Source organism: Strongylocentrotus purpuratus, unplaced genomic scaffold, assembly GCF_000002235.5.
Source record: "Strongylocentrotus purpuratus isolate Spur 01 unplaced genomic scaffold, Spur_5.0 spur5_scaffold_21, whole genome shotgun sequence".
Taxonomy (NCBI): Eukaryota; Metazoa; Echinodermata; class Echinoidea; order Camarodonta; family Strongylocentrotidae; genus Strongylocentrotus; species Strongylocentrotus purpuratus.
Genome location: NW_022145607.1, coordinates 15939829 through 15962917, shown reverse-complemented (window position 1 = coordinate 15962917; position 23089 = coordinate 15939829). Strand labels below are relative to the sequence as shown.

At 38.8% G+C, this 23089-nt stretch overlaps 1 protein-coding gene across 1 annotated transcript; it reads right to left on the bottom strand.

Moving 5' to 3' along the window:
• Nucleotides 1-256: 256 nt before the first annotated feature.
• On the bottom strand, nucleotides 257-17865 carry LOC100888553 (transmembrane prolyl 4-hydroxylase). The gene is made up of 10 exons (XM_030994467.1): nucleotides 17504-17865; nucleotides 12172-12253; nucleotides 8689-8971; nucleotides 7877-8110; nucleotides 6989-7046; nucleotides 5325-5461; nucleotides 4508-4598; nucleotides 3130-3256; nucleotides 1321-1429; nucleotides 257-554 (listed from the first exon to the last, which is right to left on the bottom strand). Exons 1-10 carry the CDS (start codon nucleotides 17750-17752, stop codon nucleotides 257-259), a joined length of 1668 nt encoding a protein of 555 aa, XP_030850327.1. The 5' UTR covers nucleotides 17753-17865.
• Between the last annotated feature and the right edge of the window lie 5224 nt (nucleotides 17866-23089).

Genomic DNA, 23089 nt, shown 5'->3' with positions numbered 1-23089 from the left:
GGGGGGGGGGTAGAGAGCACAATTTTTTTTTTTTTTTTGCTCCCGAAAATTTGAAAATCGCCGCCGGCCGAAAATTCGCTCAGTGGGAGGGGGGGGGGGATAATGAACACATTTTTTTTTTTTGATCCTCAAATTTTTTTCAATTTGCACCCCCCCAACCCCCCAAAAAGGTAAAAATCACGTGATTTTACATGATTTTTTTTCTCAAGGGGGGGGGCCGGGCCCCCCGGGCCCCCTGGATCCGCCACTGTGGGGATCAGAGTTCTCCCTTTAACCCGCCAGGTCCTGCAGCTGTATCACGTGACCCATCCACAAGACCGTCTGGCGTCTCTCCATCTTGAACAGCGCCTTCCCGTTGTGCCTTGGCTTTTTCTGAAGCTGCGTTTGACGTCTCTGAAGAACCAATATCGATGTCTTCACTGGATGATTTTGTGCCTTTCGAAGAATCCACAGTGGATGCGTCTGTTTCCATCCTATCGCTTTGTACTGTCAATGCTGGCTTGGATCCTGGTACTGCGTGCTTCGCAAAATATTTCTTATGAAACTCCATTTGTCTGCAAACGCAAATTTAATAAATACGTTATAGTTTGCTGTGATTGATAATGATGATGATGACTATTGCAGTAATGTCATTTCAAGTCAATTGCTGAACCTGTTTCCAGTGGCGATTATCGAGGTTTTGGGGGGAAAGAGGGAGCTTGAGTCCCCTCTCCCCCAACAAATTGGGAAGAAAAACAAAATTCAAAGTTTGCAAGGGGTAAGGTTGTTATTTTGGCAAAAATACTCATATTCTCTAATTGGGTTCCCGTTTGGTGTTTTGAGGTTTTCAGGCATCCGTTTCAGAAAAATGGCAATGAATTTGATTTTGGGGTCATTATTCGAAATATGCTGACGTCTGAAAACACTTGTCATGTCATCGTTTTTGCGAAAACCGAAAGTTCTTTACTAAGGTTTATGTTTCGGATTCAGGCGTTTTTGGACAAAACAAGAATGTGTTCAATAAAAATGGCAATGAAATGAATATCTCAAAAATTGTATTGACATACCCGATCGCGAATTAAGATATCAAAAGTGAAAAGGTTAGGCTGCACCTACCAAAGGTCCTCCTAGAATTTCGCAAAACTCGAAATATGACATTTTGCACAAACCCACATGCACGCACGCGCACACGCACACACACACACACACACACACGCGCGCGCGCGCGCGCTTACCCACCTCATGTATTCGGATTTGTTGGAAACCTGAAAAATAAGTATATCGGGGATCATCGTTGATATACCACACGCGCAAGATAAGGGAATACATTGGAATACTCACTGACTGTATATGTCATCTACAGCTATCCAGTTGTTTGCTATCCACTTGACTCCACGCTTTACTTTACATCCACCATGTAGAGAATATTTATCCTGTGCCCCTAGCCAACCTGAAAATGTCAGATATATATTTTTTTTAATATATAAAGAGAAGTTAGGATGTTATGCGACGGAGAAGATGAAAGTGACACAAGACAGAATAAAAAAGAATTCTGTTCAGACGCTAGAGTCAAACGAGATTTCGCCTATTGGCTATTGTTTTATTGGGTAGGAAAGTCTTTTCTGAGGGCTTTTGATTTTATTGCCATTTTTGTAAGGAATATCGTTTTCAAAATGTGTAATGACATGAAAATCTAGCAGTTCCCTTCCTAAAATTGTACAACAGATATACCCACTGGCGTACTGATGGGGGGGGGGCAGTCGACCCCCAAATAGAGTTAGGAGGGGGAGGGGGGAACAGTGCCTCCAAAAAGCCCATTATTACATAGGACAAGTGCCCCTTTTCTTTTCTAATAATTGTCCGCTCCGTCTCTTTTCATTTCTGGTGACTACGTCTTTTCAGGTGCGAGAAATTTCCTTTTAACCTCTGATATTTTGGCCCTTTTTTAATTTGACACGTACCTCTTTTCCTTTTTAATTAGTGTACTTTTTCCTTCTTAATAATAACCCTCATCCCTTTATCTTAAATGCTACTTTCCAACTTTGATAAGAGCCTCTTTTATTTTGACACGTGCCCCTTTTCCTTTCTAATAAGTGCCATATTTCCTCCGGATAAGTGCCCCTTTTCCTTTTTCATATGAGCCCCTCCCTCTTTTCAAAATGCCCTTTTTTAATATCGGATAAATGCACCTATTAAAATCTGATAACTACCCCTTCCCTTCAACCAGGGGCGTACGCAGGATTTTTTTCAAGGGGGGGGGGGTTTGCTCCCGAAAATTTGAAAATCGCGCCGGCCGAAAAGTCGCTCAGTGGGGGGGGGGGGGGGGTAAGCGGACACTTTTTTGGGGGGGGGGGAGTCCAAAAAAAATCGCAACGACTCAGCCAGCCGAAAAGGGGGGGTTTACACACATAAAAATACCAAAGGGGGGGTTGAACCCCCAAACCCCCCCCCCCCCTGCGTACGCTGCCTTCAACATTATGATATTCCCCATTTCCATTCTCACATGTGCCTTTTTTCATCTCTGTTCCCTTTAAGGTGCAAGAAGAGCCAATTTTATCTCTGATAATTGCCTTTTTACTTCGATACGAGCACCTACTCTTTTCTAATAACCGTCCTTTTCCCTTTTGATAAGTGCCTACTTTCTTTTCCCCATAACACGCACTCCTAATTTAAGACGATTTAGAGCCCCTTTTCTACCTAGAGCTCACTCGCTACGCTCGCTCGCATTTACAAATGTTGTAATTTTGTTACTTATAAAAGAGCTTTTTAGTCTTTCTTCATTATATTGTGCTAAATACTCATCAGGGTTTGTTTTTTGTATTCTTTATAAGATGTAATTTTTCGCACTGGGACCTCACAAATCTTAAATTGTTTGCTCGGTCGCTTCGCTCGATCGAAAATTAATATTCAGACCATTACACCCAAATGCAAATTGTTTTGCTTAATTAAGCAGTATCTTGTACCAGGTAAAGAAACAAATGTTGATATCATTACTGGTAATGTAATCACCATCATGACGATGTAGGGGTATATATACCAATGTCTCCCTATTTAAGAAGACGCTCCGCCGCCCCTGCATTATACTAATTGGTGGTGATGCAGATTTGATGAGTTCTGACCCCAACAAAGTCATTAAGCCACTGGAAATACCTGTTTCCGGGTCGACTAGGTGATTATACCACATGACAGTCTTGCCCTTGGCAGGGTGTATTACCATATTGGCATCATGACAATGGTTCTTCAGATCTGTCGTGGTTGGCTCATTTTCAATAGCAACCTGAATGAATTATAAACGTTAGAAAGTTTTACTAGTGAATCATTATTGTCAATTGCATCAAAGTACATGTCAAGCACTTTCTGACGTGTCTCATCATATTAGAATAATAAATGTTCTTATATGTTTTCGGGAATTTAACTCTGCTACAAATCGAAACTAATATAAAACCCAAAAGTGGAATGAACAAGAAAAAGGGTATACCTCAGCCTTGAGTTGTTGCAAAAATACATGCTAGTTAATATGTAAAGCTGTCTTCAGTCAATACAATGAAAGATTTCAGGAGCTGCAGGTTTTTTTTACAAAACTGAAGAGAGGCTTATGCTGAAAAAAACTACGTATCACGCTAACGGCTTTATTCGACTGATCACGATGCTTCAATTCCGCAACTCTAATCAAGGACAACTGGGCACATTATAATGCACAATAGTGGACTAGAAACAGCATCTAGCCTCTACATTATTGCAGATGCAAGTTCTTGATGCATGAAAACCAGGGCATGGTGTGAAGTTTCGGATTTGATGTTCATGGGTTTTGTTTGTTATAAACTTGTAATTCACAATGATCTGAACTACTAAAGGAGTTGCATTAAATTTTCTGTCAGTAAATGTGTAATAGATATTTATTTATTTATTTATTTTGTTTTATTTACCCAGGGTAACCCCATCAGTGAGTAAAACACTGTTATACTCGGGAGCCTGCAATAGTACAACACAAATTACAAACATGTAAATGAATACAGAACAACAAATATTACTAAGACATCAGACCTGCACGAAATATTAAACTTTTAAGAAAAAAAGAAGAGGAAAAAGAAAAACAAAAAAAAACCTATAAGGCTCCCACAATGCCTCCGCTTGCCGGAACCAACTGGACCGCAGGGTCCGAGGCACTACCTCCAAACACTACTCTCCCTCGCCACCCCATAATGAATTTTTTTTTTTTTTGTGTTTGTTGATGTGTTTGTGTTCATACCAAACCATCTACTGATTTCTAATTCTCCAATATGAAGTAGCAAAGGACTGCCTAGAAACAGCGCCCCGAATACCACTATCCAGCCGATTCCAGAGAACTATTGATATCAATAGTTAAGTTTTATGACACAGGCCCCTTAGCCCCGTCTCATTAACAGTTGATATCAATTGCAAATATGCACAAAAGAGATTGGAGACTGCAAACTTGCGATTGATTGGAGGACTTGCGATTGATTTGGATCAATCGTAACTCTTCATAAAACGGGACCCAGGTCTTTACCTCAGCGCTGTATGTTGCATTATCAGCATATGGAAATGCTGTCTCACCCCCTTCCTCGACGTCATTCAAATATGTCATGATGGTGATGTACCTACAAAAAAGGTATTGAAGTTAGTTCAAATTCAATCTAGGACCAAATACCTGTGAGAAGACATATCGTATATATAATAATCTTAAGCACTCTCATTTTGGTCATATTCAGTTTAGGAAACTAATATAATTTATCTGTTCTACTAACAGTAGCTACCATAGTTAAATATTCCTTCATCATTATGTCTATGTTCCTCTGATCTTCTGATATTTAACTTGAATTCATCATAACTTGAAAATAATATTAGTATTGTACATTGAAAAAACGTTTGACTGACACCTTTTCCAGCAAGCAATACCACCACAGGTCATAATTACATGTTTACACTACAATTGACATTTAAGCTGACTTCAGTTTTGGCAAGGGTGAAGTATTTGTAATCATATCAGTGATGAGTGTTTCCACGATATGTTTGCAAACAAGCATACCGTGATGTGTTTTACATGTGTAGTACATTAGGCAACACAAGGGAACACACTGTACAATTTATTTCCAACTTGGCAGACAGTGATGGCAAACTGCCATACACGAGCCCCTGTACGACTGTGAGAGATGAGTGTCTTTTGAAGGTTAATACAGTAATCAATAATTTTAAAATACTATAGGTGGATTAAGGAAAGGGGAAGGGGTGAAATGGTTGTGACAAGAAAGATATTCATTGATGAGAAATAATCAAAGTATGGATATTTTTACTTGGGGTGGGGGGGAGTGGTATGTGGTTTGTACCTGCATATTCTTCCTTTAGGGTGGAGATTACTGACGTTCTGTAAGGTCATCATGCTCTGGATGCAGCTCGTCCTATGGTCGATTTCCACGGAGTCGTAGTGGGCGTGGTAATATCCACCAGGGTAATAGCGTGCAACCTGCTCTTGATCAATCAGAACAGTGGCTTTAAAGGGTAACAGTATACTAATATTGACTGCTCATGAGGATGCTATGGTGAAAATTATCATTCCGAAGGTGGTGTTCATGGCCCTTCTATCACCCTCCAGGAGGAGCCGAGGGGGTGATAGAAGGGCCGGTATGAACACCACCGAGGGAGTGATAATTTTCACCACTATCCGATTACAGAGCAGTCCATATTTGTTTTATAAATTATACCTCATACTTTTCGTCGATTCATGAATATATAGTTTAAGAAAGGAAATCCAACTAGTCTATTTAACATATTTACAGTCTTTCGAAGTTCAAAAGTTTCAAATGTCCAACGCTAAAAGAAATCCAACATACGGAAATCCAATCTAAACAAGTACTGCAGTAAAGTAGTGCAGTTACTGCTACCCAGCGTAAATTGCACGGCGTGAGCGCCGTGACACAGAGGGAGTTGCCCGCTGGAGGCATTTGAAATCCCGTACGCGTTGTGTGTGCAAAAGTCGCGGAGGGATTACGCGTTCTATCACAGGTTTTTTTTAACCTTGGGTCAACCCTCTGAAGCAATGATAGATCGAGATGTGCCTTCCCATGTGATATAGTTTTGACCAATCAGTGAATATGAATCTATTCATGAGGTATATAATATGTATACGCTTTTACCTATCAGAATGGGGAAATAAATAATTTGAATTCATGTTTTGTTAAGGTACATATTCCCATTTTCCTTCTTGCTCGTATCTTTGCTTTTGTTTTACATTTGGTACAAAATTCAGAATAAACATTTGAAATATACGTGTACTTATAATTATGTAAATGATACTTTAATGATGTTTTAAATTGTACACTCGTTTTTAATGTGCAATGGATATCCATGTGCAATGCATGATTCAATAAATACCACACCATACCCCAAAAGCAGGGTAATAGAATAGTCAATCTCTTCTTGACCAATAAAAATGAGGTATGTATCCTACCATGTTTTGGGCTGTGATGAATAAATTGTGAGAAAGAAACCGTATAAGGAATCATTTATTCATTGATAAAGAATCTGAATAACAGCATGCCGTAACTTCATTAGACTTCAAATTCGGATGGTTATAAACTATGAATTTTGAGTTATCTTCTTTTTCCGTTGTGAGGTACATTTTGTTTAAAAAATTAATGTAAAATATATGTAATAATCAACCTCAGCAACACTTATCGTGCATGTCGCCATAGTACCCTATCAAAAATATTGATACTTAACGTTCTACCATCAACTTCATAGTTACTAGACATATTTGTATATAAGTTCATCTTCGAAGAGAGTATTTAATCCGATATGTTTAGTTATTATGAACAGTGTAAGTGAGTATAACTGGGTCCAATATTTCACATTAATTTGGGCTATGTATGACATAACTTGGCATGTCGGCAAATGGAGCTACAATATTTGGTAGTACATTTGATTTGAATTCAATGACTCAAGTATTTTCTTTCGGGAGATATTCATTTTGAGAAATGTAAGCAACTTTTACCTGCATGCTTTCACTGGACCGCACAATGTCGGGATGGAGACCTGTTAATGCTGAAATTCTATAACAGTAATAAATGATGATGGTGATAATGATAATGATAATAATAACAATACTAATAACTACAATTTAAAAAATTGATGATAATAATTATAACATAATAATACTATTCATAAAGATAATAATTGTAAATAGACGTTCCTGATCTAAATAATGTGTACTGTATTGCTAGCAATCAGGTTCTAGCACCATATATAAAAGCCTCATCTACGGCATCTTTCCTGTCAAATAACGTTAGTGCCGGGCTGCGAAATTTGTATTCCCAAACAGGTTTGCAATTTCTTATATTTCCGTTCTTCTAATTGGCTGATATGTTCTACGTCATTAGAAGCTTAGAAAGAGATCACAAACAATTAGACTTTGATTATTTATTGCTTTGCCTCACTATTTATAAAGGCAAAACAAAACTGAATAAACTGAGATATGAACTCTCAAGTCAACTTCAGAGTGCTATTAGTAACATGCTGTCCTTACCGATTGAGCCAACGATGGGTTGATGAAAAGTGATTCTGCATGATTTCTATAACCCTATCTGTCACCCTAACGGTTACGTCATTGCTAATGACGTAACATATCAGCCAATCAGATGACCGGATATATTAGCATTGGCAAACCTGTTTGGGAAAAAATATCGCTGCCGGGCTGGGATTCGAACCCTCAGCCTCGGGATTGAAAATGAATGAACCACATTAATACCACGACACCTTCACGTAATTAGTCAGCTCGATATGACTAATGACTAAAGTCATCGGTACAGGAAGGGGGTGTAGAACTTGCCACATCTTAATGGCCAGAGTTTGTGACCTCCTAATTCAAATCTTTTCAACTCACCTGTATGGAAGCTCTCTCAAAAGCTGGTCATTTGATGTGATAAAATGGAGCCAAGCTTGCTCGCTTATTCTATGTTGACCTTTGACTTTATCATCGGTGATAATTTCGCCAGCTTGCAGTCTCCCCAGCCACTGATCGACCTGGTCATCCAAGCCCCGGGTCATCATCGCCCAGAACTCGTTCAAGTCGAGGACGCCGTTAGAGTCTGCATCCAGATCAAGATCCGTCAAAAGCCTTCGAAATCGAGATTGAAGATTCAAAGTTTATCTCACACCTCTTCAATAGACACAAATATAAAATCTTTGGACTAGATTATAAGATATAGAAAATAAATTAAATAAATTAAATAAACCATGATATCATTTTGACAAAAAAAATTGATGCACATTTGGGTATGCAATGCGAACATGACGTTTGTCAATCGAAAGGTCGATCGCAAAGATTCCAACTAAATGATTCTTGTTGCCATCAAGTAATAATCGAACGCATCAAATTAACACGTTTCTGTTTTGTTTTGTTTTTTTGTTTTTTTAATTTATTGTCTAGAAATTTCGCACTACTATTGATAATAATAATACTAACATTAATTTAAAAAAACAATTCGATCTCAACCTACATGAGATCTCAACCGGGACGGGAATTAGTTCCTGCCAGGTTCTCATTAACATCGAGTGTGGCAAATGTAGATCAATTCTTGCCAAAGCACACTGTTGCAGGGGCTCGAGACCTGCACCTTGTGATCCGTTGTCCGGTGAGTTAGTTATCCACTAGACCACAACACCGCTACGTGTTTTTCGTGAAACACAACTTACGTTATAACTTGAGCCAGGCTCAGCTCCACGTCGCGATCCTTCAGTACAGGCAGGCATCTGTGCAGCTCCTTGTAATCTATCGTCCCATCCTCGTTGAGATCGAAGGTGTTAAACGTCTGGTTCCATTCCGCTACGTTGTATACCAGCGTTACCCCATCCTCTGCGTAGAGGCCGTACTTCACATTGAACACGGATGCGATGGTCCGACTGCGATGGAGTCCCTGGTCCTCACCAAGCTTCATCAAATGATCGCACTCATCAGGGGTCAGCAGATTAAATATTTCTGTTAATAAAATATTTTAACCATCTGTGACATACTCGAACTACCAACATGCATGGTCATTTGTGTCCATGTTTTCCGCCTAGAAACTTCCAACAACAATCTGTTTACTCTGAATTCCAGTTAACTCAGCAATAACACAAGGCACCAGACTGCATTGAAGACTCCCTCTTACTTGCTTCGTTCAAGAGAATATTCAAACGCTTATTAAATTCCTGAAACAAGTGTAATTCCATTAAACATGAACCTATTTGCAAGATTTGTTTCATTCTCAGTTACTCGTAAGCATTTTAGATGACGCTTTTAACTCAATCATAAATCTAGCCTTCGTGGGTCTATGAATTCTGCCGATTCATCCTTGCTGAATTTAATTTCTATTCATTCATTTACGTAAATGAATTAGTATATATTTATGTGCATGATTGGGGTTATTATGTATCTTATTACTGCGGACCCCATCGGACAGAACATGGGTTATCGGCATTTGCAACCCCCGTCTTGTTGAATGACTCTCCGTAGAATTAAAAATCACCTCTTTTCATTTAACTGCAATTGCAGTTGCAAGCACAACAGAAGCTCTTGAAGCTCAGCAGAGTATAGTTATTGTATAATTTCTGCGCTTTAGGGATTTATAAATGTATAATATTATTACTATGAGTCTAAAGACACAACGAAGATAAACTCATTCATAAAGCGTATTTTGTTAAAGCGAATATTAAGTTCGGGTATTTACGGAGGGAATTTGACCTTATTCCTCATATAATTATTACAAAACTAAGATATTTCGGGGTCTCTTCAGTAGAATTTAGATGATTTTTTGAATATTTGCTTAATTGACAAAATGGATCAATAAATGGATGTATCAGTGATTTAATAACAGTTGAATAAAAGCGGAGTACCTCAAGGTAGGGGCGGATCCAGCCGGCGGCAGGAGAGGGGGCCAAATAAGGGGTCCCGAGGGGGGGGGGGGGGGGTAGTGAGCATTATTTTTTGTTTCTGCTCTTGAAAACTTGAAAATCTTGAAAATAAATAACATTAACCCATTACCAGTAACCAGTTAATCTTATAATAATTTCAAAAATTAAATTTAACAGAAAAGGGCAAAATTTCATCTATACATGAGCACTGTTCATCTTTGTGTCACCCTTCACACATCATAATTATTATGGCAGCAGATTTTTTTTTTAAACCCAGATCGATGTGCATTTGTTTGTATCTTTCTCATTGCGATTACTAATTTGTCATGAACAGCAAACAGAAGTTTCATATCTCGTTTGTCTAAATATTTGTTTCCTTTATTCAAAGAACAATCGAACACGTAGCCAGTGTAATATTTATTTAGTTTCATCACACTGCCTACATGCTATGAATCAAAAGCCATTGCCAAGTCCAAACAGCCACGTGGCAAAAGTCATGTATTGTCATGTGTTCAGGGAAGCGATAACGTTAGGTCGAAAATAATACCGATTATCGTGAATCTTTTGCCAAACAATGGACACAAACTACACTACAACATGTAAACTCATGCAAATAGTTTAAACATCATAATTTTTTTGACTGGTAATAATGATGATAACAATGACAGAAATATGCTTAATCAAGCTTGTATAGAGCGATCACATTATAGGTTGAAATTGCAGGTTTATATAAAGGTGTGAGTGTGTATTTGTTGGTGTTTTGGGGGATTTGTACACATGTTCAATCATCCCGTTTTTCAAACATCCCCCCCCCCCCTCTCCCCTCCGCGAATCCTTTTTGGCAAAATCGTCCATTTTGAGTTATGTGTGAGTCAGGTCTGGTATGAGTCATGGTGTTATCATTTAGCTTCTATAACAATCCGTCATATTTTATTCACATATTGAGTCCTCTGTTCATACATTGTTTCATTTATAATAGTGCCTGACACCTTCGTGTAACTAACCAACCCTTGATACTTTATGATGTTTTAATGATTTTATTTTCACCAGTAAAAGAATTGTTTGCATTTATCGCTGAAATTGATATAGTGACATACTATCAAATTTGTTTTTATAATAATAATAATAATAATAATAATAATAATAATAATAATAATACAGTTATATAGCGCAGCTTTTATACAAAAAATATTCAGCTGCGCTGTTTCAAAGCTCCTTTTTTAAACTTAATTCTACAAAATTGTTATGATGGAAATGATATGATCCTTAACTACCATCGATGGATTTCTTTGTTACCATTTGATTTTTTTCAATGATCCTCTATTAATAATGTTATTCACTATTGTATAATGCAACGTCCCGTTTGCAGGCCCAAAAAATGAAAAGGTTAAATTCGAACGGCATTTGATAGATATTACTGAAATAGAACTTCGCTCAAAACAAAAGGGCTTGAAAATATTTATTTGTAGAAAAATAACGAGTGTTAGTATTTGGATCAAATTAAGCGATAGCGGTCGTTTAATTAGAAAGTCTGATTTTCAGACCCTTATTCCTAGTGTTCGTACGTTTTGTGCTGCGCAAAATATTCATCAGTTTAATTTTTTTAATTACAAAAGTGGGTTATTGATGTAGACAAATGCGAATGTGCCCGTTACGGCTCGTTTTATGTATGTTATTACCAAAAGAAAAAAGGAAGTCAGTCAGTAACTCAATTATAGTGTCTTACAGTGAAGTTTAGAAAATTAACGGGTTTCCTTGCATAATTTTAATACTAGGACACTGCTAACGTTTAAATTTCACAGATAGGACATACGTGACAGAGAGTACAGTATGTATGTTTGTCCGTTTCATGTGAAATGCAACATTTTTCCACTCTGAAGGGGCAAGGGGTATACCCCCTCCTGGCCTGGTCAATCTGCCCCCACAAAATGTTGACCATCTAGGACTGTAATTTTCAACCAGGGTGCAGTAGAACCCTTGGGGTGCCACAAGACATGTCGAGAAGTGCAATGAGAGAATTTGATTATACATTTAACCAAGAAACACTAGTCTTTCTTTCTCGCTCGCTTCACTCACTCGCAACATTTAAAAACAGGATGATTTCAGACATCTTTAGATTGTAATCCTTATGGCCCGAATTCACAAAGGAGGTTTGTCGACAAACGTACGTCATATGACGCGTTTAACACGTTTTTTACAAACCTGGTTTGTAGAACAAAAGGAGGTTTGGCGAAACTTGAGCTCAAACCTTGCTTTGTGAATTCGGGCCTTTAGGTTCAAACTTACCAAATGCTGGCGGTTTTGTGGCTACAGTCTTTAGCTGAACGGTTCTACCAGGGGCAACTTCTACCTCTCGTACATACCCAACCTACATGTATATGCATGTACAGCAACATAGATAAAACATAATGAATATGGACGGTATCTCTGTTATCAAATCTAATGCATACTTCTTTGTGAAGTGCGTCTTTTCGAATGATTCCATTCGCCTGTTAACGAAGAAATGTATTTCAATAGCCACAATATGAATTGCATATAATCGTGTAATCAGGCGCGGATCCAGGGGGGCCGAGCGGGCCTTGGCCCCCCCCCCCCCCCCGCAAAAAAAAAGGAGACAGAGAGAGGGAAAAGAAGGGAAAGGGAAAGAGGAGAGAATGGGGAAAAAAGAAGACGAAGAAGAAAGGAAAAGAGGGATGAAGGAGATCGGGGAGGTGGGGCAAAAGGACTTGCCTCCCAGGCTGTTGCCTCCCCCCCCCCCCCCCCAATCAAAAAATAAAAATAGAAGGAAGGAAAGGGAAAGATAAAAGAAGAAGAGGAGATAAAGGGAAGGAAAAAAGAGGAAGAAGAAAAGAAGGGGGATATCAGTTGCAATTTTCCCGCCAACAGATTGTGGATCGGGGGGGGGGGACAAAAGGCCCTTGCCTTAAAAGAGGAGAGCTAAAAGGGAACAAAAAAGAGGAAGAAGAAAGAAAAAGTAGAAAAGAAAGGGAGATCAGTTGCGGTTAATCCCGCCAACAATGTGTGGAGCGGGGTGGGGCCAAAATGACCTTGCCCTCCTCCAGCAAACATAAAAAAGAAAGAAGGAAGGGAAGGGAAAGGAAAAGAGGAGAGAAAGGGAAAGAAAAAGAAAGAGAATGAAGAAAGGTAAGGGATATCAGTTGCAATTTTCCCGCCAACAAGGTGTAGATCGGGGGGGGGCACTGGCGTACTGATAGGGGGGGGGGGGCTTTGGGGAAATAAAATTCAAACGTGGTTTATTTCTAATTCCATAACGGTGATTTACAAATAATGCTGAAATGACATAATTTTAAGTATATTATACTTTTTTATGCGTTTGTTGGAAAATGACAAACTCCTAAATTTACAGCCAGGCACGGAAATGCTTCTTGAGATGCCTACATGTCAGGGCTCGCGGAACGGCGGGGATCGGGATCCTCGAACCCCCCCCCCCCCCCCCACTACCCACTTTTTTGAAAAAGTATATTAAAGAGAAAAAGAAAGAAAGAGAGCAAGAAGAAAAAAAATAGTTAACTGCCAGTGTCATATTATAATGAGGTATCAAAATATGCTCATCTGACCATGATTAAATGCCTAAAACCCCGAGGGCTCTGCCCCCTGGATTCCACCTAGGGCCCTAAGGCGGGCCCTTAGATGCTCATCTGTTGGTAATTTAATGCCTAAAACCCCTGATTTCTGTGGGCTTTGCTGCCTGGACCCCACGCCAAATAGTTTCCTGCCGGTGTCACAAAATAATAAGGTATCAAAAAATGCTCATCTGACCGTAATTAAACACCTAAAACCCCTGAACTTCCGGGGGCTCTGCCCCCTAAACCCGACAAAGAGCCCTAAGGCGGGCCCCTTGATACTCATCTGACCGTAATTAAGTGCCTAAAACCCTTGGGCTTCCGGGGCTCCGACCCCTGAACCCCACGCCAATTAGTAACCTGCCAGTGTCACAATTAGGTATCAAAATAATGCTTATCTGACCGTAATTAAATGTCTAAAACCCCTGAACTTCGGGGGCTCTGCCCCTGGACCCCGCCGAGGGCCCTAAGGCGGACCCCTGAGTGCTAATCTGACCATAAATTATTGCCTTAAACCCCTGAGCTTCCGGGGCGGACAAGGTATCAACATATGTTCATCTGACCGCAGGCGCGTAGCCAGGGGTCGGTGGGGTGGTCCCCCAAAAATGCCGGCCAAAAAAAGAGAGGAGTGAAAAGGAAAAGGGAGCAGACAAAGAAAATTTTGAAATTCAGACAAGGATTAAGAGTCGAAAACGTTACAACGATTCGTCTTCTTTCTCTAATAATTTAATGAAACGTAAAATCTTCCGCGCTTCGCGCGAGAGGGGGAACCTGAATTTAGACGAAGATTAAGAGTCGATAACGACACAATGAATCATCTTCTTTCTCTAATGATTTAATGAAACGTAAAAGCTTCCCCGTGAGGGGGGGGGAACATAATTTAGACGAGATTATTTTTGGGAACGGTACAACGAATCGTCTCCTAACCCTAATAATTTATTGAAATGTCAAGGCTTCCGCGCTTCGCGAAGGAGGGAGGGGAAAACTCGTCTCTCCCTGCACCACCCCCCCCCCCCCGCCCCCAATTACATCACTGCTGGTCACCATTACGTACCAATATTTGGCTTGCATAATTTCAAATTTGGGCCCCCCTAAAAAATCCTGGATCCGCGCCTGGTCGGCCGTCTGGTTGCTTACTTACAAGCATTTATGCTTTTTAAGCAGTCAGGTAAAATAACCACCTAATAACCATCATGACGTGGGAGATAAAGTAATACCATATGGCATTTGTGTTTAAAGGAGAGTTGGTTTCTGTGGCCAAGAAAAGTTCTATCTATATGTAAATGAGACAAAATGTGAAGGTATAGAAAATCTACATTTTTAATCACGAGTTAAATTATATGTTGATATGTGTATATAATTTAACTCGTGATTAAAAATGTGGATTTTCTATACCTTCACATTTTGTCTCATTTACATGGGAGATAAAGTAATACCATATGGCACTTGTGTTTAAAGGAGAGTTGGTTTCTGTGGCCAAGAAAAGTTCTATCTATATGTAAATGAGACAAAATGTGAAGGTATAGAAAATCCACATTTTTAATCACGAGTTAAATTATATGTTGATATGTGTATGTGTTTTTACGCGTAGATCATAATCAAAATATTATACACGGTTCAGCATTTGCTCAAAAAGCTATATAGACCATGATTAAGAAACAACGTACCATAACTCGACTGTCTCCAATAACATTGATAGCGGCTTCGGAGAGGACCTCCTAGTAAACCTATACACGACTTTTTGTTAGCAATGGAATCCAATGACCGGGGTAATATGTAAGGCGTTTAGACACATAGGAGCTCTATACAAACGTGACTATTATCTTTAAACTTGAAATCCATTTTACATAACCCAAGAAAATGTCAGACAAAATCCATCAAACTATAACTCCAAAGCCTGTGCCTAAATTAAAAACTTTAAAAACACCCACTAGTAGATAAAACGCACTCTCTTGAATGCTATCATTATTTTTGTAATTAGATTATCCAAGAACTCTGTGGAAACAACATTTCCCATACGATGAGGTAGAGTAATTGAGTGCCTAAAACCCTTGGGCTTCCAAGGGCTCCGACCCCTGAACCCCACGCCAATTAGGGACCTGCCAGTGTCACAATTAGGTTTCAAAATAATGCTCATCTGACCGTAATTAAATGCCTAAAACCCCTGAACTTCCGGGGCTCTGCCCTCTGGACCCCGCCTAGGGCCCTAAGGCGGACCCCTGAGTGCTAATCTGACCGTAAATTATTGCCTTAAACCCCTGACCTTCCGGGGGCGGACAAGGTATCAACATAATATGTTCATCTGACCGCAGGCGCGTAGCCAGGGGGGCAGTATGGTCCCCCAAAAACCGCCGGCCAAAAAAATAGAGGAGTGAAAAGGAAGAGGACATATGAAGAAAAGGGTGTAGACAAAGAACATTTTTGATATTCAGACAAGGATTAAGAGTCGAGAACGTTACAACGATTGGTATTCTTTCTCTAAAAAATCTTTCGCGCTTCGCGCGGGAGGGGGGAAACTGAATTTAGACGAAGATTAGGAGTCGATAACACGACACAACGAATTGTCTTCTTTCTCTAATGATTGAATGAAACGTTAAAGCTTCCGCGCGAGGGGGGGGGGACATAATTCAGACGAGGATTATTTTTGGGAACGGTAAAACGAATCATCTTCTTTCTCTAATAATTTATTGCAATGTCAAAGCTTCCGCACTTCGCGGAGGAGGGTGGGTGGAAACACGCCCCTCCCTGCACCCCCCCCCCTAATTACATCACTGCTGGTCACCATTATGTACCAATATTTGGCTCGCATAATTTCGAATTTGGCCCCCCCCCCCCCTAAGAAATCCTGGATCCTCGCCTGCGTGTAATTAGGTAGAAGAGCCATAAAGTTTGTACTACGTGGAAAAGAATAATGCATGCAATTCGCATTCTGATCATTGAGATACAATAATTATTCGTAACAGGTGAATGAAATAATTCGAATGGAGGCACTACATAAAAGACGTAGGCCTATGCATTGTTACATTACGAAAATGGCTTATTAACAGAGATGACCGGTAAATTTCAGCATGATTGCCAAGTAGAGATACCTAGAAATCTTTATATTATTATTATTGTCAGAGAGGTAGAGATAATCAATGTATGTGTGGGTGCATAATCCTGACAATATTTCAAGCTTACTGTTGAGAACGCATTGCAATTTTCACAATGTAATAACTTATTCATATTATGATACGCCAATATAGACCGGTTTACTAACATAGTCATATTTTATGTATATACTTGATGAACAAAGGTCGTTCTTGACGAACTGAAAGATGGCCAAATGCTTGCCCGACATAGCAACAAGTAATGTATACAGACTGGATTGCAAGAATTGAATTTCATTCATTAATAACTCTTCACGAGGTCCCTAGAAAAGAGACATCCATACATTTGAATGAGTTAGTAAACGGGTCTATTGAAACGTACGGAAATTAATATACTACTCAAAAGAGCACTATGCATATTTGAACGGAACTGAATTAAACGCTTCTAAGTTATTGAAATTGGAATATGAAGGGAAAACAATGTTTTTCCTTAACATCCAGAGCGTTTGGTGCACCATGCAAGGCTTGGTCAAAGGGCACCTGGGCCCATATTTAAAAAAAAACTTACTAAGCCTATTTGTCAACTTACTATGTACTATAGCCTATGTAATTAGTTGACTAATACAGCTTAGGAAGATTTTATGAATATGGGCCCTGGAACTGTCTTGCAGTACCTTAGTCATACTGCAAACTCGACTCCAAAACTGACTCCACGCCACCATATTCTTTGTCATGCATTCGTTGTTAGCTAAGAATAGCGTAATTACGGGGAACACGATGGGAACCGCCCCCATTACCACCCCCCCCCCCCCCCCCCTCCCTCCGGCCCTCCCATTGAGTGGTGAAAAAGTATCTTTAACCATGTGATGTCTCTGAAGTTGTTTTTCACCCCCATTTTACGGCGTACTTGTAGAAGAAAACATATTAAAACATATTAAAACCAACCTCGACAGGATCCAACTGATGTAAGGCCAACCTCTCCTCCCCCTCCTCCTCCTCCTCCTCGACCACCGAGTCACGTAAAGCATCCTCTTTGACTGCGACGTTGTCCCCGTCAATTCTTACATCTTCCGTCACCGCGCCGACGTCAATGAAATCGAGGGTGACATCGTCAGACGACGCAGCAAACATGGAAATAATCGCTATGAAACAGAGCACCAGCGGTGTCTTAATTACAACGTTGTTGCAAGCCATTTTGCAGATGTTTCCCCCCAACAGTAAGGCACTTAATGTGGTCTCACAATTACAGGAGCGAACTCTGAAGTGCACATGCACACACGGGCGCAGTTTTCAGTGTGTTTTAATTGCGGTTCAGAATGAAGGGCAAAAGCAATAGAGCGAATTTCAATCTAAATAGATGACAAACATTATGAGAACTGTGACATTTGCGTTTGTCCCCCCCCCCCCCCCTCCTCCTCCGCTATGTTTGTTGTAATAAAATATACCTTATCATATTTAAGCAGATGATATGCATAAGTTTCAATACTGAAAACCACTGTTCGACCCGTATTATGGATTGAAAAGTATTAGCAACTGACTATTGAAATACAATTATTCGAAACAGCTAGGTGAATGAAATAATTTTGGTACGAGGACCTTTACAAAGATGTATGCCTTAAATGTGATTAGATTACGAAATTGGCCTGTTGAAAGAATTTGCTTTCTTTAAAGCATTTGCTTGAATTTCCCGAGCTCCTCTTAAATGGTAGGTCGGTATTTTATTTGCTTTCATTCATCGAGAAGATCAGCCCTTAATTTTTTCGTTCATTTTTGATGTTTTCATTTCACATCAATCTGTTCGTTAGCGCGAATATTCAACTGCAGTGTATACATGAATAAAAACAAATCAGTTCAATCAATAATAAACTATTTTGGGCATATTGATTAGCAATATGATTTAATTACTCAATTCGAAAAGTTTATGGAGATGCAAAACCTCTTTGACTGTACTGACGGATACAATAAGACTCTGTAACCCCCTCCCTCAGAACACAGTTAAAGGGATAGTAGAGTTCTGTTGCAGAGGGCGCTACACAAAATATTTTTTTGTGAGATAATGAAAAACTGAGTGTCAAATTTGAAAGAACATAATATTCAAATGACAAAATCATCTTTGTTTGATCAAAATCGGTTCAGAGACGGCTGAAATATAACGATTTCTAATACTTGTGTACCACAAAAAATATTAGATATTTTGAAAAATTTGAAAAACCGTTAAAAAAAAACGTAATTAACGCCTTTTACATCGTATTTCAGCCAATGCCGATGTTATTTTTTGTTGTTGCAATTTTCGTGTTGCTTATATTACGCACAACCAGCTGGCCCATGTATTGTTATTTTTAATTAAATAATCAATTAACGGTCACCATGACTTTTTTTACAGTGGAGCTGAATTGGTATGCTCGTATTGGCTAAATTTTACACATTTTGGGGTCTAAAATTACCTTCAAAGCAATTTTAGGTTCTAAAAGGGCACTAGAAATGTCATAGATAAGAATAAGAGCAATAACCATACACTTTGAAGGCATTTGCGGTCTGAAAACAGAACTCAACTATCCCTTTAATGTTATTAGCTTCAAGAAAGAGGTATAAAAGACCCAGCTCCGCTAAAACGGAAGTTGTTTTTACTCGCACTCAGTTAACTGTAACTTTTATCATACATTGTAGACACACCTGCAGTGCACCTCAACCGTACGGCAATATACATGGCGATGGCCTGTACACTTAGTGGCGTACGCAGGATTTTGTAAGAGGGGTGAGAGGACACTATTTTTTTTTTTTTGGTCTAGAAATTTAAAAATTTGACATTTTGTTCCGTTGGGGGGGGGGGGGTAAGGTCACCTTTTTTAGGTCAGCCATTGGCAGCCATTGGCATAAAAACTCAAAAACAACAACAACAAAAACATACACACCAAAAAAACTCAAGGGGGGTTTAACCCCCCCCCCCCCCCCCCCCCTGCGTACGCGCCTGTGTACACTGCAACTGAAGAAGAAGAAGAAGAACATTGATTTCCCAGATCAGAACTTCCTATTCGATTCGGACCTGTAGATAGCGCTCTTCAATTTCCCGCTGTGACATCGGCACGAGTTGAATTTTCAGGATGCGACAATGTACGAAACGGGAAAGTGAACGACAAAAAAGGGGGGTGTTTGGATCTGTTGGATGGATGAGGGGGGTCCTCCGATCCCAGACACACCACTGGTAAGCTTATAGGAGATATGATGAGTTTGATCTTACCAGATGAAATCTGATTTGCAATTCAAAAAGATTATTAGGGAGATGATAGGGGAGTACATGAGTCGATCGTGACAATTTATTTCCATGTTGCCCAAGTTTCTCCCTCATTAGGCTCTTCTCTATCTCTCTTTCTCTCTCTCTCTCTCTCTCTCTCTCTCTCTCTCGTTCTATCCCCCCCCCCCCCCCCTCTCTCTCTCTCTCTCTCTCGTTCTATCTCTCTCTCTCTATCTATCCCACTCCTTCTCTCCTTTCTCCTAATTTTCCTATTTATGTCGGCACAGGGAAGAAGGCAGAAAGATCGACACTCCACCGAGTGAGGGTGTGCGTTACATCCATTGAAAAGCCCATACAGTTTCCAGCAGTGAATTGTGTTTTCATGTGTCCAATAGCACCATTACAAAACCGTTGCGTTTGCGGGGGAAGTCGACCCGGGGAGGGATGGGGGGGGGGGGTTGAGTCATATCCTTTTCCTTACCATCTCTGTATAGTAAAGTAGGAATGTTGTTTTAAAGCAGTGCGCCCCTTTAAAACGCTCAGTTGTGAATAATTATGTGCAGGTGTTTGTAGCTATAGGCGCATAGGTATACCCCCCCCCAAAAAAAAAAAAAAAAAAATAATAATAATAATAATAATAATAAATAAAAAAATAAATAAATAAATAAATTTAAAAAAAAAAAAAAAATGTTGTAATTAGATACCATTATTCGTGCTAACGCAGTAGAGTCCACTATTTTATCTTTGTTGTTAATTATCAACTCAAGTATATAAGTATATTTATAACTCCTACATGAGCTAGTGGACGAATTTATAACCCTTTTTTAATAAATAGGAATGGCATTCTTCTACGACGTACATTGTTCTTCACATTAACGTCAATATTAGTCACTTTAACACGCAAAGGAAGACATTCACTGATACCAAATGGTGCTGTTCATGTATTTGAACCTTTTAAATGTTATGCAATCTAGCCAATTGTAGTAAACATGCCTTGCTGTAAATAACATCTATTAATCCATCAGACCAAAAGGTACTTGAAAAAGAAAGAGTCCCATGTTGGTTTTACGAAAACTTCACCCTGATAGGCCAAATACACTTTATATCTTGTCGACACGCTGATTTCAATTCATTTCTTAATTTTGGGTTTTCAAGTAAGGCCGACCGATATCCAGGAAACGTCATTTTAAAAACACGTTCTAAGCACTATTAAATGAATAACCATTGATTATATGTGCTTTAATCAGTCAAAATAACCAAGTTCAATGAATGTCTGAAAAGACGATTACTTGGCGTGCGTATTACACCCGCATACCAGAGCAACCCCTCTTTGAAGAACTAAACCACTGTATAATAAAGAGAAACAGATAAGGTCAATGCAATTTACGTTACAATGACACTCTGAAAAGAAGTCTTAGTAACTACAGCATCAATTCCCAGACTTGTGATGTGACTCGGCTGACAGATCCCAATGGAGACAAGCCACGATAAAGGGTACAGCCAGCTTCGAATCCAAGATGCACCATGCAAGCTCGAGATGTCAAACGAGAAATAAGACCAGAGGAACAACAGCAGCACAAACCCCAAACTTTGCCTGCCTAACCTGTGGACCTCTCTGCAAGTCTAAAATTGACATTTTTAGCCATCATAGGACACACAGGAGACTCTGCAACCAACTGTAGTAGTAGCTAGACATCCTTAAAATCGAGGCACTAATCATTTTCATGGCATGAGAAGGAGACTATCCAAATCTTCTTAGTAATTAAAATACATTTCGTATCATCGACTAAAAGGGCAACAGAGACCTTTAACAAAAAACACATATATATATAAATAATATATATATATATAAAAGACTTTATTTTACAACCCTGTAGCAAACACTAGAAAACAATTGTACAAATTATAGGCTCCAAATCTTACTATTAAAATTCAAAGGCAAAAATGAATGAGAAAACAATGATTAAAATCAATGTAATGATTTGTTAATGATTGAGAAGATCGCGATAAAATCGTAATTTACATGAAATATTTAAAAATGAAATTTAACAAGTGTGTGAACATGCATTTTTTTAACAAATAAAATTGCAAGGCTTAAAAGATTAGAACCTACGTTGCCCACTAAGGCAAATATTTTTTTTTAATTATAGAAGGCAGATGAATTTCATTTACTATGGAGGGGGGTTTCACACAACCTTTAGCAACATCAAGATCAAGTTCAAGTTCAAGTTCAAGTTTTTAATCATCTTTCTTTCATAAAACACTACACATATGACATGAATGTAACAACTTAACAGAATATGGCTTTACAATAGAAAGATGAGGTGACCTTGATTGAAAGCAAGGCTTGTGGAATTAAGGTCCCTCGTGAGTAACTTATGAGTATGTCCTTAATTAACAAACTCGTCAGATAAGAATACTACATACATTAAAATGCCTACAAACTAAACTAACTAAAGAACTGAGAAAAATATTAACATAAATAAGTATAATAAAATTTACTGACTACTCAAAAGTGGCTATAAACAAGAGAAGCAACATAAAACCTTGAACGCGATATAATGCTAAACTTTCCCCCATGAAAAAATAGAAGAAGAAGAAAGAAAAACAAAAAACATAATAAAACGAAGTATTAGATTAAACGCTAAAATGAAATAAAATATATCATTACATTATTTATAACGAAGCACTAAACAAATTTAATCGACGACAAAATAGAGTGACGCGAAAATTTGGGGAACTCTTTGAAAAAACTGTGAAGCAGGTAAATCGAATAAAACGCAAAATATGTTTATCCAATAAAAAACTGTTTTGTTTCTGAAACACTGCACTTCAAAAGAAATATCAAGTTAATCAAATAGTGGCCTACAACTTAAAATGTTTCATATCAAATAGACTACAGCAGCGAAAACGAAACATTACATGTCCGAATATAGTGTGGAACGCAAAATGTATCAATTAATAAATCGGTTTGGATTGTACATAACAAAAAGATAAACCTAATAAAAATCGTAAAATACCTTTTTTTATCAATAAATTTATTTAGCCCTAAGGATTCTGAGATTTCACCAAGGAAATAGATTTAGTTCATATACTTTTCATATTATTTTCTTCAGAATTATACCTCAACCATATTATACAATTCCAATATGCAAACATTACTTCACATTATTTCGCATTTTTTCTGCCAAATGACCCGTAAAGATAAGTAGGGGTTTTGGAGATCAATGCCACGTACTCCCATCCAAACTAAGCCCGACTTCATTCTAGGAACTACAACATTTAAATTACCGTTTAAA

What these genes read in the sequence shown, in the direction of transcription:
- LOC100888553 (XM_030994467.1), bottom strand. Translation starts at nt 17,752, where the DNA reads ATGGCTTGCAACAACGTTGTAATTAAGACACCGCTGGTGCTCTGTTTC. An exon ending in CCTAGTCGACCCGGAAACAG is followed by an intron (nt 1,430 to 3,129) that starts GTATTTCCAGTG and finishes TGACATTTTCAG; the next exon opens with GTTGGCTAGGGGCACAGGAT. An exon ending in GTAGATGACATATACAGTCA is followed by an intron (nt 555 to 1,320) that starts GTGAGTATTCCA and finishes TTGCGTTTGCAG; the next exon opens with ACAAATGGAGTTTCATAAGA.